General features: G+C 39.9%; 1 protein-coding gene across 2 annotated transcripts in view; it reads left to right on the top strand.

Annotated features, from left to right (window-relative positions):
* The window catches only part of EEFSEC (eukaryotic elongation factor, selenocysteine-tRNA specific), a 128735-nt gene extending 110220 nt beyond the window's left edge, over nucleotides 1–18515 (top strand). Inside the window, exon 7 of one of the 2 annotated variants that reach the window (XM_037385176.1) lies at nucleotides 17741–18515. In XM_037385176.1, coding sequence (XP_037241073.1) covers nucleotides 17741–17925 — 185 coding nt within the window. In that variant the 3' untranslated portion in view covers nucleotides 17926–18515. The remainder of the gene's footprint in view (nucleotides 1–17740) is intronic. The other variant, XM_037385177.1, reaches the window with a different exon arrangement.
* Nucleotides 18516–18728: the final 213 nt, after the last annotated feature.

Below are 18728 nucleotides of genomic sequence, written 5' to 3'. Positions count from 1 at the left end.
GATGTTTTGGTGTTTAAAAACATGCAGTGTGTTCTGCCTGCAAAACAATACGCATAAACACTCACATACTTTGTATATTGGGGCTGCACATCTCAGCTTGTGTGGTATGATGTACACACTCATGTGCACGCCCACACACTAAACCTTTGCAGGTCAAAAAGTGAGGATAAACTTTTGAACTCAGCTGGTTCCAAATTAAGTACATGTGCAGGGACCACCAAAGCTGGGGTTACCGTATTCCAGAAAAGTGCCGGACACTGACACCCACATATTGTACTGCAGGAGACTTCTTGTTCTTCCCTTAGAGACAGTGTGTTTTCAAGGCATCATCCTTCAGGCCTCTTTGCCCTTTCCTTGTCACCAGAAAGGACAGGCAGCAGTTTGGTGACTTCTCCCTTCGTTATGGAAATGGGACTGATACAGTAATCAGGATGCTACATATGGAGCTTTTTAAATTACTGCTCTTCAGTCTTTTGTTAGTCTTCATTATTCCTGAAGACTTTTTTCAAGTCATAAAAATGACATTTTTAATATGCAGAATTAAAAAAAGGCAATATGAAGAATACATTTTTGTCAATAAGCTTTTACCTTTTAAACCAGTTATCTTAGTTTCTGCTCTAGGTATTTTAATTGAAGATTAACTACTGTTAAAGAGTATACAAATTTAGGTAGTATATATTGGGAGTAGTAAAATAGGATGGAACAAAAGGTGGGAATAGTGGCCTGTCCATTATAATTTTAGATTGCAGAGCACAAACTAAACTTCATTAGAAGTCAGTACAGCCGACCAAGAGGTTCTTCGAAAGTTAAAACTATTTTTTTTGAATTTTTTAAATTTTTTTTGTTCCGATGAAATTCACTAGAAGTATACTTTGGAGTTGCAAGTTGAGCAGGTCTCCTCTGAGTGTTTGTTTTACTTATGCTCTCTTTCTTTAATAAAAAATTGTTAGGTCAAAGGTGGTGCATGTAATTATGAAACAAAATCCTAAAAGTAATTGCTGTATACTTCTGACTTAACTGCAGAAATTATCTTGGTGAACTTGCTCAGTATCTTTTTGCCCAATACAGGAAATGAGACTGGTTCATTCCTGCCTGCAAAATGATAGAGCAGAATTTGGGTACCACATGGGCTGTCTTAAGTGTGTGCATTTAAGACATGGAGGCTGATCTTGTTTGAGAGGGAGGGAGCTGAAGATGCTGTTTCGTTCTGACCACCCACTCATGTCTCTTGGGCACAAACTACCTGGTTTCCTTCCAAAGAGTTAGGCTCTTACCTTCCCCGTAGTATCCCATATTTCTTCTGAAGGATAAATGGATAGCTGTCCTGAGGAAAATCTTGTTAAGAGTTGTTTAAACCTATTTGGAAGGGAGTGCCTGTGGTAGATTTTTGTAAACACTAGGTAGATATTTTTTTTCTCTCCTTGGGAGACTTTTTTTTAGAGTTTGAATTTTAGAGCTTGAATTTTAGCAGCGTAAGTATCAACATGAACCTACTCTAGATCCATAGCCTTGATGAACTGCATGTAAAACACACACTTTCATGAGTTCCCTCATCATCAGTATGCAGGATGAGGGAATGCTGCTGCTTCCACTTTGATCCACGAAGGCTGAAATAGCTTAACGAAGCTGGGGTGGTGGTGTTGGCATATTAACCTCCCTGAGGTGTGCTTCCTCGTGCATTACCTGAGATAGCTCTGCTCTGTGCTGTTGTCCGCAGGGCATGTAGATCTTTAAATGGAGAGTGTGACTGAATATTGTGGTGCATTGCAGACTTTCCCCTCCTCTGATATCTGCTGGTAAGGAAGGAACCTGGATAAGATAGGACCTCAGGCTTGACTTAACATGGGGTATAATAGTCTCTATGTCGCTAGCTTTGCACAGAGAAAATGGTTATCGGCTAGGGCTGTGCCCTTTGTCCATGATGCTTTCCTAGTCCTGCCCTTTTTTTGGTGGTGGTTTGGTTTTTTTTTATATATATATTGTTCTTGTTTCCCCCCCGCTTGTAAGAAGGGAGGGTTTGAACCACAGATTTGCCATGATTCTGCTGCAAAATCAGTAACAGCTGTTGGAATTGTAAATGGCTTCTTGGTTGCCGTCACAGAACCTGCAGTTGATCAGCTCTGCCCTGAGCAATAAGTGGAGACATCAGGACCACTGAGGCTAACCAGAGAGTAAGAGTGGAGGGAATTAAAACCCTGAGGCAGGGGTCTAAACAGAGAACACAGGCACAGATGGGTACTGGAAGGGACACTGTTTCCTTTTATTGGATGTCTTTCTAGGTGCGGTGAAGTGCAAAGTTGACTGCAGCAGTGTCATAATGGATGCTAAGAGGAAGATGTAGAAGAGGCTTCAGAGAACATAATTTGAGTGTGAATTTGTCTAATCTTTTATTCTCCCCTCTTTAGAAATCCAGTATTCTAGCAAAACTGTGGGCAAAAGATACTCCATGCTTTCATAGGGTCACTCACAAGTCATTTATGTTGATAGGCTAAACTAAGTTTCTGTGTTGTCTTTGAGTAAGTCAGGATATCATAAACATCGATACGTTAGTACAAGGCAAATGTTTAACAATTATTTGTCAATAAAAATAAATCTTGAGATGTGAGAACTCCTGCTCCTGAAATGGACTGTACTAGAACCCAAACTTAATGAAATCAACTGTTGTCACACAAGATGTTGCCTTTGTGGTTTTGGTAGTGGGGCTAATTAATTTTTAACTTGTTTGTGTGTTTTGGCTGGTCATATTACATCTTCTGTAATCTGATTTTCCTCTTCTTCAGTGCTGCCTTTTACACTCCCTAGAAACACCAAATTTATTTGCGAGGTCTGGAATTTTTGCAATGCAAGTCAAAGTAAATTGGTGCGTTGGAAATGTGCAGTGACTCTTCAACCAGTCACCAGTCTGGAGAGCTGGGTTGGCTGCCGTAACACCCTGAAATACTAGTTGCAAACCTTTTCCCTCTCACTGCTGGATTTGGACCCAGACCCTCAAACAGATTGGCATAGGCAGTGGGAATCTTGTAAGTTAGGTTGCTGTAATTCATTCTTTTCCAGCAACCACCTGGCATCAGGACATTTCTTAATTTCTGCATTTGAGCCTTGTGCACTGCCTGCATCTTATTTCTAAACAATATCAGCACCTGGACATTTCAGAAAGACGAAGAGAATCTGTTTGGGGGATGGCTCAGGAAAGCTAATCTCCTTCTGCCTTAAATATGATCTGCTTAATGTGGACTTGGGCAGAGGCTGTACCTGTGTTTTTTGATATTTTACTTGACTGGATTTTAGAACAGTCTGTGCCCCAGGAAGAGTGTAATGAGGAAGGAAACCCAGCCCTTGGGTGCTTGCCTAGAAAAATGGAAGTATCGCTGTGGCATGGATAGAGGTATTAAGTTATTAATATATGTTAGGTCTGTGTCACACTGTCTCTGCAACTTGTTCAGTCTCATTTAAAGTCTGATTTAGTGTGCCTGCCCCTTTATAAACGTATCACTGTGACTGTATTTGTGAATGTTGCTGTTTACGTGGAGCCCAAGTACGGTAAATGAATTACTAGAAAACACTAACTTTGGATTCAAAGGTTTATTTCTGGTCTTTGTGATTACTGAGAAAAAACATTAAAAGACTGAAGTGAAAGTTGTGAAGGGGAATGTAAATAAGTTATGCCTTTAAAAATAATGCTTATATTAATTTTAAGTGGTTTTATTTGGAGGGTAGGCTGCTGACTTTTCAAAATTAATGTTATTGAAGTAGCTTACAGGAAGAGTCCCATTCTGCAGATATCCCCCACTTTCCCAATTTCCAAAATCACTGGCTAATTTATTTCTATAAGAACATTTTAAAATAATGGTGGTTAATACAAAGAGAATCAGTTAAGGCTCAGTAGTGTTCAACCAGCATGTTCTGAACGAGGGAAAGCATAGTGTCTTAATTAAAAGAAATGCAGGAAACTTAGTTATTGCAAAGTGTTTTTTCACTGCTAGAGGATTTGTGGGTGACTAAGAAATGTATAGACTTGAGGTTTTTATTTTTTAAATAAAAAACAGATACATGTCTTCATCCTTTGCTGGCTTGTTGACTCAATTTACTTGGATGGAATTTTTCAACATTTAAAACAAATTAAAATTCATGAATCATTTCTGCTTAAAGGCACAAGCTTTCCTAGATGCAACAGTTAAGATTTCTAACTGGATACATACATAAATACTGTTTTGGCTATGTAAATTTTGTACTTGCTCCCTTAAAGGAGATGAAAGTTTTAATAGGTGGGGTACAGTAGGTGTTAGCTGTTAGAAGATAATTATTGTGCTTGAATAACTGTCTAGCGTTGCTTTGTGTCTCTACTGTTTCCTGCAAAAGCAGTGATTAAGTTTTTAGGATAGATGTGAAGACAACATGATACTGTGGCAGACGGTGATGACATGGTTTGTAAAGATGGTTTGTGCCGCCTTTGACAAAGTCTGCAATTTCTTGCTATACTTGTTGAGAGAGATTTTTCAGTTGTGCTGTAGAGATCCATATATGCTCTTAAACCCTTAGGTTTTGATGCTTCTGTGCTTGTATGGTGTGACCCTGTTCAGTGGTGGGAGGTGTCATTTCACCCGGGGTGCATGTGTATTAGATTAAGATCAGCATTGTGTTACTCTATGGTAAGTGCAGTGATGTGAATTTAAAAAAAAAAGTTTTAATTATTGTGACCAGTTGATTGCTGGTAGAGCTAAGCAAGCTTTTTCACAAGCATTTTGTAAATGTGGCAGGCTCTATCATGAGGTTTTAATTTGAGCTTTTCTGGAATTTCCTTAAAAATGTGACTCGGGGAAGGTAGGTGAGCAGTCAGTGGATGTTGACAAAAAATAACGGTCATTCCAGATGAAAATGTACATTCTTGTTCAAATACGTTATTTCAAGGATATTTCAACTGATTTCATGTAGTTCAGGATTTGTTTAGGAGGCTCGTTTCTCCACTGCTGTAATACCCGTGCACCCAGTTACTGCAGTGCAGCTCTAGGCACTGTGTTGGTGTTCGCAGACGTGGTGCCAGCAGTGGCTTGCTGCTTTCTTCTCTGGACTTTCTTTGCAGAGGAAAAAGGGGAGCAAGGTGAGGTGTTTGTAGCTATACATGTGCACATGCATATGTATTACTGAGGACTGAAGAAGTTGCATTGGAATGTAAAGTTAAGTTAAAAAAAAAAAAAAAACAAACGTAAAATAGTAGACAAATTGGGAAGCAAAGCAGTAATAAGCTCTTTTGGATGTTCCTTGCTAAGACTAATTTGTACCATAATGGACTTTCACTGGAAGCTCTGTTCATTTTTTGCAGAAGGGATTTTTAAGAACACCGCAATCGTTGAGTGAGTTTTGTTACGTGGGCCAGGTATTTAGTGTTTGAAGCTTAACCAGACTGAGCATCCTGTAACTATAGCTGGAAAACATGCGGTGCCTGCAAAAACAAACCCATCCAGTCTCATCCCCTCAGGTAGCCTCTTCCGTACTTTGTTACGTGGCCCTTGCTTTTCTTGCGCAGCCTGCCTCCCGTTCGACTGAGATCCACCTGGGAGTGGCATTTCAGTTTGGCAACTTTACCCAGGAACATGTGCCCCGTTACGGGCTTCACCCATTTCGGTGTGTGCTGTTGGTCTTGGCAGACTGTGAAAGACATTGGGAGGGAAATACACTGTGGAACTGTGAACCTGAAGAGCCATTTTAGGGAAGAAGTGTATGAATAATAGGGGAGGAAGAACTGACAAACATTTGAATTTGTCTTGGTAAAACAAAATTATACAAATTTCCAGCATCCTTTTTTGTAGAAAACTATAGAAAAGGAATTTATAGGTTCTTAAGACTGAACACTTCATAACAACCCAACACTCGCGTACTATTTATTCTCCTCCGCTTCCCACAACATGTTATTTTGCTTGTAATAATTAGTTTGAACTTTCATCTATTTCTGTGGATCAAGTAATTTTCATACAACTTCAGGATTTTTTTATACGCTTTAAATCTTTCTTCTAAATAAAGTTTTTTTCATAACAAAAAAAGCCATGAATACATTATAATTTCAATTTTCATGGTGTGTGAAAGATTTCTGCACTAGGTCTTTATTGTTTTTGAAGAATTCATCACCCTAGTTAAGAAGCTTAATATAAATTAAAGAAGGTATTAAGGAACATTAAGACATCAAAATGTGGAGCGTTCTTTTCCTTTCGATTGCTCCAAATGCAAACAAGTTGAATAAAATGCAATCAAAGGGCCTGTTTGGAGAACATTGAGTGGCTTTACAGCTGTGCTGTAGAGAACCTCTGGTAAGAGCATAATTCAAATAAAAAGGCCTTTCTTTCCTCCTCCTAATTCTCTTTGTTGTGGTGACAACAGAGTACAAGCCTGATAAAAATTTAATCACCTTATCTTTTTAAAGCAAATTGCATATTTGTTTACACACAATATACATAACATAAAAAAGAAAAAGCTGCTATCCAATCCCCCTCCCCTTCTAATCACATTAAAGGCCTTTGCCTAGAAGTTGAAAAAAAATTTTTTAAAAATGTTTTATTCTTTATTCTGAATTCCCATTGTTCAGGATTGCTTTATAAAGGCAGCCCAGGGGAAGATGAATATCGCCAAACTTAAACTCTGGACCAGTGCTGAGCAGCCGATGCCTGGGATACATCAGCAGAGTTGGTCCAGCTTAACTGGCTTCTGTGGTGCCTACTCCACATCAAGAGTTGCAGGCAAGATGGGAGGATTACAGACAGGCCTGCGGATCTAGCACTTTGATTTGAAGCTGCTTTGTAATGAATTGCCTTTGATTCTGTGTCAGATCTGCTAACCTGAACTTTTTCCGCATTGTATGCATTTCTGAAAGGCTGCTGTAGGAGAGACAGTCTGTTGGTACTGTTGTTGTTGTTGCCTTTTCACTAGGCTGATGAAATTTTAGTCCCTTGTGTTGAATTCAAAACATGTTTTCAGTTGTTTCCACTCACCTTAGTGCATAGATCATGAACATCGTTGGTTTTGTTTATTTACTATTTTATAGGTACTGGGGTGCTGAAAAAGCACAATCAAAAGTATCTTCTGGCCCACTGCTGAGTAGCTCCAGGCTGAGACCTCCCTCACTGGATATGAATTTAGTCTTAACTAGATATTCTACGGATTTTAAAGCTCCTATGCTTTGTGGTTCCTTGATCTATCTTTACATACCTGACTGTACTTTTTGGAACATTTTTATGGTTTTGTTCCTCTTAAGGATTTAACCAGCAAGGACCACCTCAACAATAAAATTTGTGAAAATCTGTCCTGTGCAACAGTTGTCATAGACTCTGCCAAATTTTACTCATTGTGTTGATATCTGCATGTTTGTTTTTTCTCTCCCTTCCTGGGAGAGTGCTTCTTAGAGGTCCAGTGACAATAACTGATTTTAAGGCACTGTTCTGTCTTTGACTGTCTTGAATGGGCTTGGATATTTCACGCTGACCTGCCTGTAACTTTCCTATTGTTGAATTGTAACAAGAGCCTGTCTACACCTCCAGGCTTCCAACTACGTTAAATATATTTGTGTTAATAATTTGATGTCCTTTTGTGTTAATAATTTGATGTCCTTATTAGTTGCGTTATTTTTTCACAGTTGCTCCCATTGTGCACTGAGCATTTTCCATGAGCTCAGTTTTTGCCTCATGGAGCTTGAAGAATGTGCAGACTGAAAGCACAGAATCAGTACGAGAGTTGCCTTTCCTGGTAGGTATGCTGGGAGAAAGAGTACAGCGCTTGGGCAGGATCTCGATGGCTGCATGGACCTTGACTGGCCACCAAGTGAAAACAGAGTTTAGCAATAACTGCAGGTGTGATATATCGGCTGGCATAAATTGCAACCTTGTTAATGTACTGAAAGCACTTGTATAGCCCAATCAGAAATTAATTTGAAAAGTCTTTCTTTTAGGCTAACGGAACAGTGTTGGATTTGAGGCCAAAAAAATTATCTTAGTGGCTGTCTTGTAGCTTTGCAAGTTGATCCATTGTAATTGTACACACTTAAGTTGTGTAGCCTGAACCCTATAGTGATGATGGTGCACTGAAGCCTCCCATGTAACCCGTATTAAAGCTAGTCTCTGGCATACACAGACAAAAAATTGTGTAGAGCATATAAGTCATAGTTATGTTCCAACAAGTGTGAAGTTGTCTTCTTTTTATGAGAGTTGCCATAGGAGGGCTTAGCCAACAAATGGTTGTGGCACACAACATAACGGCAAGTAAAATACATGTTGATCTATAAGACAAAGTCAGGTTTGGTACTCTCAACTGAAGTATGGCCAACTAGCCAAGAAATGAAAGTCTCAAGATGTTACTTCATTTTAGAGCTGAAAGGTATGTTTGGTTGAGGGGGCATTTTGGAAAACCCACTGTGGGAACAGCAGATATTCTTCTGAAGTGTTGTGTGGGCTTGTGCAGACTTAAATAATGTGTAGACTTAATTAAATAATGAGATGATTGCAGAGCAGTGGTATGATACAGGGTGGGTATTTGTCAAGCGCAGAAATCTGTCCTGCTGCATGGCTTCAGATGACAATGGTCCATCTGTATCTGGTGTTTGATTATTACATTTTACTTTTGCCAAAAAAAAAAAAAGGTTAATATGTGGTTATGTTATGTAAATTTGGGAAATAGGTTAATATAACCTGATCGTCTTGCTGGAAGTTGAGAAGCGTAAAGCTGTGAATGAATGGCTGACTCCCAGTGCAATGTGGTATGCTGGGTGTCCTTGGTGTAGATGACAAGTTTATGACTAAGAAGAGGGAAGGGGCTGCCTGCGAGACACGTATAGGGAGGTATGGCATTGATAACCATTCAGCAGCCAATAGATATGGCGTGGTGCTCGAGTCTGTGCTCCGTTTAGCAATATGAAAAATATCAGACTGAAAATCAAGACGCTGACTTCATGCAGAGGGTATGGCAGACTAATTAAAGAAAAAAAATGTGTACCAATTGAGCCTATAAAACTCTTCCTGACCTTGAGAAAACTCCCAGAGAGCTGTGGGAAACTCCAATCTGTCCCCTCTGAACTTTTTTGTGTTGTTGTTTAAATATAGTAACTGCTTTTTTAATTAAAAAGAAAAATTAGATGGCATTTCAAATTGTGTCCATGGTGCCTTGGGGACCTATTACAGTACAAATTACCCTATACTATTTAGTGAGGTCTTGTTTACTATTGTGTGAAGCAAGGGTTACCAGTGTAAGGACGTAGGACAAGAAGGGCCCTTCTTTGAAAGTCTGGCTCTGCACATGAAAGTGACGCCAGCAATTGGAAGCAATTTGTGGAATTGTTTGATTATATTAATTATGGCACCAGCAAACAGTGCTTGGGAAACAGTTTTGTTTTCTTGCATTCTTTCTTGATTGCTTGCAGCAAAAGCCAAGATACAAAATGTGCCTTTAAGGACTGCCGGAGAGTGCAGTTCAAGCCATTGTGTAGAATTGGCACTGAGCTTGAAAGGGTTGTGTCCAGCTTGATGTGAGAGTTTTCCAAATACAGCTTTGGCCTGAACTTCACCTAGGTCAGCCTCTTGAATTAAAACAGCTTCTGTCTTCCTCATCAAGGAAGATTAGCTCTTTCCCTGCTAAGTAGGAACCCATAATGAAATCCATGTTGTTTCCAGTAGTACCACCTCTTACAATAACGTCTTTCAGTCCAAAAGCCTGTGTAAACTTAACAAATTGATACACAAGACTCAATTCAGCTCACCACTGAACTGCAGCCTTCTCTGATGTGGTACGGGGCAGCTGTTCCCCAAATTATGGGAAAATGTTGTAGTAGTTAAGGATTTCCTAACAGTCTACCAAGCTGAGACAGCGGGAATAGCTCTGTTGGTGCAGGCTGGCTGTCAGAACGCGGGGCAGCCTACTTCTGCTCAAAGTGGCTGTAAGATGGTTGGTTTTTTCTTGTCTCTGTCATCAGACAATGAATTATGGATTTTTTGCATAGATCCACTGCCACACTGAGGCATTAGTGTAATTCTCATTTAGAAGGAAGGAAGGAATCTACTTTCTGGCCTCCTTGGAGGTCTGTTGTTCTCCCTGGCCAACTTCACCTTGTAGGCCTATTAATATTCACAGGCCAGGCAAGGTGATAGTAACAGATCTTGTACCAGCCAGAAGAGAAAAATGAATCTAGTCTGGAGCTTGAAACTCTAGCAGAATATTTGAGAGAGCTAACAAGGGATGTGGGGAAAGGTGGTGTGAATTCAAAATGGAATTACTGGAGAATTGTGAAGGGATTTACATAAGTAAAATTCATTGCCTGATCTGTGAAAGTAATTGAAGCTCAAATCCTGAGCTCCTGAGGGTAGCAAGGGAAGGAGTATCCCTTGTTTCTTGAGCGAGTCTCTGATCAACTATTACATTGAAATTGTCCAGGTAATCATATTATGCTTGTTATCATGGTGATGAATAGCTAGGAGCAGAGTAGATAGGCTCCTGTAGGAGCACTGTACTTAAATCTTTTGGCTAGAAAGGTTCATAGGTTGACGTACTGACCCTGATGTCAGGTAGAGAATTCCTGCCTGATCCCAGGCTCTGGGTAGCTCAGGACACTGTTTTCGTCCCTGCTCTTTGTGAAACACAGTATATTAATGACAGGCCGATGGATGCCAAGTTAGATAGGGCTAGCAGTCTCAAGATGACCGGTCATCCAGCGTACTAGATGTGGTGTGGCATATCTAATGTTCCTATTACCGTGTTTATGGGCAGAGTAACGTAGTACTCTTGTTCTTGGAAGGCTTACAACAACATTGCTTTTCCTGATCAGCTCAGGGTTCGTTTTTTTTTCTGGGACACTGAAGGAGAAAAATGACCACCTTAGCTTGAATAAAATCAAAAGGTAGAATTCTGGATATCTTTAGCAGAGGAGAGAAACAGAGTTGCTACCTTATAGCTTAACATAAAGCATTCAAGGAACATGATTTTATGTTTTCCATTATTCTTGTCCTTTCTGTCTGACTGTAGAGAAAACTGTAACAGGAGGAGCCGGGCAAAGCGATCCTCTGACTTCAGGGTGCTTCTGCTCCAGAATGTTACTTCAGGGATAATTGCACACACTTTTCATGTTTTTAGAGCCCGGATTACTGATAGCTCTTTTATAGACTGCTGACATGGTTTGGGACTAGGTGGAGAACAAATGCGTGCTTGCCTAGTGTATTGTGGGACTCTGAGAACCAAGACTTGTACCATTGGTATTTCTCTTAATTTTGCTGGAAACTAGTGATAGATTTGTTCTTCTTGTTTTAAAGTTGATTAGAATCTGAAACAGATAAGAGTGCTGTATTTGAACCTCGTACCCCTCTTTAAACATAGATAAATGTGGGGGGGGTTAAGTCTTGGCTGAATATACATAGCTGTTGCAAGAAAAAAAATTAATTAGTTTATAATTATGTTGTGCTGAAGTACTGGATTCTGGCGTCCTGTGGTACTGGCAAAAAGTTTGTATTTCATTTCAATAGTCTGTCGTTGCCAAAATAAGGGGGAGAGACTGGACTTTGTCCACTCTCAGGTGCAGCCCTTCTGCATCAGGCTGTGGCGTGGATGTCTCCATCTGGGGCTCTAATTATTTCTGATTTTCAGGTCAACTGGCTTTTGCACGCTGTTAACAGAAGAGTTGATGCAGGCACACACTCCTTAACTGTGTAATTAGGGTTCAGGCTCTGAGGGTTCAGTTTAAGGAAATCCTGAAATTGTGAAAACCAGCTGTTATGAATAATCCATTGTGAGTGAGGATTATCCCCAACCCTTTGCCTCTTTCAAGTTTTGCGCTTCCCGCGCGCCCCCCCCGCCCCCAGGAAGAAAGAAGAATGTCTGTTTGTCATATTAAAAGGTTACTTTTGACTTGGATAGAAATTATTTCCAACATCCAGTGTGCTATGTTATTCTTTGATGTTTAGTCAATTTTTAGTATTTCAATGTTGACGGGAAACAAGAAACTGCAGGTAGTTAAGTCTCGTACCTGTAATGTCTGAAGGAAGTGAATAGGATATTTTGTTTACAGGTGGGAAAAATGAAGTTCCATTTTCCACCGAAACTCTGCTCACAAATTCCTGAATGGAATGGCAGGTTTGGAGATAGTATCAGCAGGTCAAGAATAGTCTAGGATTTCTTAATAGTGAGTGCAAAAGGGAGTATTTTCTATTCCCGTGGTAGCTACTGGTGTAGCCTCAATGTGCTTTTTCCTAAAGTGTTGGTAAGTATCCCAAGCTGGTGCTTTCCCAGCAAACCATGGCAAGTACCGTTGCAGGCAGCTGGTGTGATCCGTTTGCTGATTTTTCCATTGGTAGGATGAACTTTTAATTGTGACCTGAAAGCAAAGTTCTTATGAGTCAGGAAACTTGAAATCTTTTCATATATTTTTTCCCCATTACAATTTTTAATGCTGTAAGAAAACTCTAATCATCCATGCAGATACCTTAATGTTTATTGGGGCTAACTGGGATAATTAGCAGTAGGCTTTTCTTACAAGTGTGTGTGTGAGAAGAGAGTTGTTGAAGTTCAGCAAAATAAATTATTCTCCTTGGCTGTGCTGGAGAGCATGCCCTGTACCTGTATTATTACACCTGTTTTCAATGATGTGTGTATCAGTTGCTTAAAAATTACTCCTGTTTCTGGCTGGGCTACAAGATACTGTATTATCTTCTCATCTGCAATGTGTCTGGCATTCAGTCTTTAAAATCTTCTGTTCAAACACAAAGTTTAATTAGCTTTGAAAGAGACGGGGCTGTTCCTAAATATTGAGGGGATCTGTGGAAATAGAAGAAATACGGAGGTGGGAAATCTGAAAAATAAAGTTGGAATAGGAAAGAGGTATAAAACCCCAGAAAGTCAGAATAGCAAGTGGAATTGGGAGTCAAGGAGGGAGGAGCTGGACTTGAGGAAAAAGAGCAGAAACCTTTGGAGACCTTTTGAAGGAGCAGAAGATTAAGAAGAAGAAAAAAAAAAGGAAAAAGACAACAAAGATGACAGAAGATGTTGATAAAGAGGAATGGTAATATTAAGTGAAGGAGGAAGCGAAGTGGGGAAGTTACGTAAAAGGTAAAAAAGAAAAGTAGGATCTAAGCTTACAGGTATCAGTTGAAAGAAAAATGTATATGGGGAAAAAAGCACAGTGGTGCTCCTTCACCCTGCGTTGGATTAACCAAAGGAATTAGGAGAGCAGATGCTGCGTCAGCTTTCATCCGCCCTCCAGATGAAGTAGTAGTAGTAAAAGCAAAGTGAAAGTAAACCAGGCTGGTTATGGACACGTATATGGACACGCTGTAGGTGTGTGCTGAGGGGCGCTCCCCAGCAGCCTGGTGTGCGGGCTGTTCCCCCAGCGTGGTGCAGGGACCGCGGGGTGGGCACGGGGTCCTGGTCCTGAGGCTTTGCTGGGTCCCTGTTATGCTGAGGCCTGATTAAGCTAAGGAGAAAATGAAGCATTACAGACACCCTAAAACTTGTGTAGCTGTTAGTATTTTCATTGAGGGGAAGGGGAGGGGGAGCAAAATTGATTTCCTGTGTTTATACACAAGAACGGGTCCAGAATTTTGCAATGCAAAATTCCCATATGAAATTACTGAAAGCTGAGTGTTTCTATGCAAATTTCTTGCATGACTAGTTGTAAAACTCAAGGCTGCAATGCATTTAACTATGTAAGATACTGCAGTTCACTAAGCTAGCTTTTATTTATTAAAACTGTATAAAACACGGCATTTGTCCTTTATTTTATGCATGTGAAACTATTCTTAGACTTGGAAAGTATTTTTCCTGATGAAGTATCACTTTTCATTTGAATTTGAAAATTTGCTTTTTTGCATTTATAGATGGCTCAACTTGGACTAAATCCTTGAGGCCATACTGAGACAAAGGATATAGTGTTAAGTGTGTGTATTCTTATTTGTTAATTATTAACAGTAGTTGAAACCAAAAGAATCAAGTGGATTGAACTCTTTTACAACTAGATTTTCATATCTAACCTGAGTTAGTTGATGCTACGAGTACATTTTATGTAAGACCTGTCTGGGTACTTGTTACAGACGTGGTTATGATGGGTGGGAATGAATTTGCTAGGCTTTTCAAATATCTTATGCGCCTCTGAGGACTGCCCATTAATAATATTAATACATAGGTATTTTCCACTGTTGTATGCAAGGCATTTCTTAGAACTTTGAAGCTAAAGTTTGGTTTTTTTTAAACACATGGTCCTTTTCAATATAATCCATTAGCAACTTGGCAAAATAAAGTAATTGTCCAACAGAGGGGGGGAAAAAAATCTATTAACATTTGCTACAAATCCAAGTAGTACAGGCAGCACTTAATTAATGGAACAGATTTTTCACTGTGTTCAAGCTCGCATAGCTATTGTTCAGGAGAGATTAGACCCTTAATGTAAGTAAGTTAAACTAGACCTCCATCTAAAAATATCCGTCATTTCAGCTATTAAAGCTCTGATGTCTTCTTCGGTGACAGATATATTTCCCTTCATTTCCTTGGTTTTGTAAAATGTAAAGTATGCATTGTGTGTAACGCGAGAAATCCACGGAGGTAGATGAAACCCCGATTGCGCCTCCCCGCCTGTCTCTCCCTGCCTGCTCCTTTGTGCTGCTCCCTATCACGGAGCCTCTTCAGCCCTTAGACCTCCTGGCACCAGAGCAGAAGAACAGAAAATGCCATTTGTTAGGGTACGATGCCAGCCACCTAATCTGTTTGCAGAATGTGGGCCGTGGGATCTGATTAGGTAATTTAGATACCTTGTGAATTTAATCATACCTGAGCTGCCTTTGGCTGTCAGCCCGTCACTTCACTGGTAGGAACTACCACGTTCTTCCATTTCTTCCATGAACTTCTTATCCGCAATACCTTTTTTGAGTCCACATGGGTGTTAATGGTTGCAGGTGAGGTCTGTCCTCTCCATGTGTGGAAGATAGTGATAGGGTGGAGGAGATGAGATTGCTCAGTTCTAAATAAGTTTTCCCCAGGACAGTTCCACGTGCAGCATCTCCTTTTTATTTGAAAACGAAATTTTGCAAACATGAGACTCTTGGTTTAAACACCTAAGCTGATAGACCAGGTTTCAGATGTGTTGGGCCATCCAGGTGCTCACTGGTGCCTCTGGCAGTTTTTGAAGCTCCGTTTATCCAAAGTGGTTATTCCATCTTCACAGCTGGGAGCTCCCCACTTGCAGGCAGTGTTGCTGGGGGCAGAGGGGCTGACCCCCCCGAGGGCACTCTCCGCCTGGCTGCAGGCAAGGGCTTGCAGTAGCAGCCTTGGTGCCTCGCTGCAGATACCTGCCAGGGAAAATTTTGGCTGCAATTTTAATGCCACATCTCCTCCCTTCCTCTCTCCTTTCCGCCAATTAGCATTTTTTTGGAAATTAGAGTCTTGCGAAGCCTACTAACATAAATAGAAGTGTTTTAGGATTTGTTTGCTTTAATTAATTTAGAGTGTGTCTTTCTGAAAGGATTTAGTTAAACATCTTTCTTTAACAGTAATGTGCCAGTAACAGCAACATTAGTAATAGTGATAAGACCCAGAAAGGGAAACCGACTAGAAAGCAAAATGAAATGTTTCTTTGTCTGAAAAATAAATGGTCTTCCCAGGAAAGTGGAGGAAACCCTGTTCAGGGACACTTCCAATTAGGTTGGTCAAAACAGCAGAAAACACATAAAGTGAAATAAATCCTGCAAAGGTGGAGAGCAGGACTGTGAGGTCACTCTTTTTGCTGTTTTTATTTTGGGTTTGGTTTGGTGGTTTTTTTAACTATTGCAATTTTTTTTCAGCAGAACCCAAGATATTCTTGGAGCTTTCCAAATAAGAAATAAGTTCCTTTTCATGTAATGATAAATTATTTTTCCTGATGCAGATGAAGTAATTGTAAGGCTAATGATATTAATGGAATTTCTATGAAAGCATCCAATTAAAAATTGAAACAGCTGCATCAAACATGACTAGACAATGTAATAAAACCATGTAATAAATATGTGGTCTGGCCGTGCCATATTACCTAGTTTGATTAATTGAACCTTACACGTGCAAAGACAGTCATTATCAGACTTCTGAACCATCAAGGAAAAACATTCTCAATTATTTTCACAATTAAATAATCATTGCTTTTTCTGTATTCTGCCATCTGAAAAGAGAAGATGGCTGCTGTCTTGACTGTGAAATAAAAGATCTTGCACAACTGTATGAAGCAGATTCTGCTTAATGCTGGACTTCTGCAGCCGTAGTGTAGACTGCAACTTATTTAGTTATGTACAACATGAGTTGCTTTTCTCCTCTTTTGTGCTCTTGCATTTTTTCAAAAAAAAGCAAGACCCCTCTGTTTCGCAAGCAGTCCCCAAGGCTGCGCTGCAGGGCATTGGGGCTGTTGTACAGCCTCTGGCTATGAAATGGCAAAATCGACAGTTTCCTGGTTTTGCTTCAACACTTCCCTCATTTCGTCCCCCTCGCCATGCAGGGGGGATGCTGCTTGAAACAATTTGGTACCTGACACAGCAAGATGAGAAGGTGGGCTCTGGTGCTGTGTCCCCCTGCAATCAGCTGTAAGTGCCTCTAGATGCGTCTGTGCTGGAGCAAATCACCTGTGCTTGTAGACCTCCTGTCTCCAGTAAATCATAAGCATCTCAATCTTTTTGTCAGGCTGTGATATGAGAATCCACATCTGAATTTCAATATGAGGGGAGAGAAGCTGATTAAGTGTTTGAGATAAGGTTATGTGACACCACAGGTTAAAAATACCTGAACTGAATTTGGCCACGTGCCTGAGAACCACATTACAGTGTATTCGGGTGGCACTGAATAAGCTTCCAAGAGGTTTGCTGTCCTTTGCTTTAAGAAAGCAATTCTTCAGGAGTGGTCTTTTAGGAACTGCATCTCTCTTGTTTTACAGTGTTTCTATGGACTTTGCTATCTTGCATTTCTTATCTGAAATGTCACCAATGTGTCAAGTTAAAAGAAAATATTAAAGTGTTATAAGCCCTAGCCATTTAGGAAGAAAAGGACAAATATTTTTGTTCAGCACAAATATCTGGAGAAAGACTTAGGTTCAGTCCCCAGAATCCTGCACAGGTTAATTGTAGTTCTCCTAAAAAATGACAGTTGAAACCCTTAACAAATAGTGTGTTTTAGCCAAAAAAAACCCCCAACAACACTAACAAACAAAAAAACCCTAAACCCCACAAACCAGTGTAATTTGTTGAAACCTAAGCAGTGTGCTTCTGGCAGGTCTGGTAAATTAGGATAAAGACATTCAAGAACGTTCTGAATCTTAGGGCTCTATATAATTTTAGTATTTTACTAGTTGTTTTTCATTCGTGAATTATATTTTTATAAATACTCGTAATAATGAGAAGAAACTTTGGGAGATGTATGTAAATAATAGGAGAGGTCCGCTGGTAGAAAGCGGGTAAAAAGGCTTAGACCAGGCAAGTTGGTCTAGCTTGTTTAAATTTTTGCCTGTATTTAAAAGCTGTAGAAGAAAACAGTCAAGATACTGCATTGAATTTGGAGTATCACTGTGTGAACTATATTTGAAGGCTTCTCTTATTTTTCACGTGAGTTACCATATTCCAGAAGTGTGATGCAGAAAGGTGACTTTCCTAATGCATCTGATTTACTTTCTTATTTTCTTTGGTTGCTTTGAGAAGTAAGCTTGTCTGGTTTTTCCGTTTATACTGGAGTGTGATGTTGAGCGTGTTTGTCACGTGTGTTCTTGGGGTTTTTTTTACAGATGGACTGAAGCCAGATACCAAGATGCTTCTTACTGTTGCCTCCAAGAAGAAATCCAAGGCAGGGAAGGGGGATACAATCAAAGAGGACGAAAGCAGCAAGAATGATTCAGCCCAACCTGTTACCATCTCTCTTCTCTTTAAAAGATATGTCTTTGACACACAGAAGAAAATGATTCAATCCTGAGAAAGCAAGAGAAGGCTTCTTGATTGCACCTGAAAGAGGGGACTCTGAGATGAGTTCAAGTGAAATGTGTTTCTTGTCTGAATGTATTAGACCTGTTCCTCACAAACAGAGCCTGGAAGCTCCTGGTGACTATATGCTCCCTTCCAAAATCTCTGCCGTCTGGTTTTGTTCTGTTAGAATCTGCTTATGTTGTCATCTTTGTGATGTGAATCTTTATGGTCTCTTGGAGAATGTCACCTGCCAGACGAGCACATTTGGGTGTGTGTTCTAATTGTGGTGGTTTTTTTGAGAATTGTTTTGAAGTTTCTCTTGATTTAAAAGTTTGCTACCAATATTAATCTAAATCTAGTAAAGATGTGCGTTTCACATGACCCACAAAGTGGAGGTGTTTAGTCTAGGTTTACTCCCCCTAGCAAAGTGGGAGACAGAAAGTACACGATACAATAGGTGAAACCTAAAATGGATATTTCACATTCCTTCAGCTGCAACTATGTAAGATGCTATCTGAGAGATGGTATGGATGTTTTTTATGAATACGATTTATATAGAGATGTTTTTCATATTAAACATAATGGTCTGTGTAACTGAGAGTCTTAATTGTTCTGTTTGCTGTTCCAAAGGTTCAGAACTTATCTTCAGTGGCATTTTATATAGCTTTTCTGAATTTCCTGCCCGTGCTGTGGTGAATCCTATCCAGAATTGGGGGGGGGTGGGGGTTGGTAACAAAAATGTCTTTTGTGTGTGCGAAAGGAAAAAGTTGCCTCTGGAAATAGGCAAGGGCTTTATTTCATTAAAATAATGAT

Source organism: Falco rusticolus, chromosome 4 (genome assembly GCF_015220075.1).
Source record: "Falco rusticolus isolate bFalRus1 chromosome 4, bFalRus1.pri, whole genome shotgun sequence".
NCBI classification, from domain to species: Eukaryota; Metazoa; Chordata; class Aves; order Falconiformes; family Falconidae; genus Falco; species Falco rusticolus.
The sequence above is the reverse complement of the archived record's forward strand: the minus strand, read 5'-3'. Positions and strand labels throughout refer to the sequence as shown.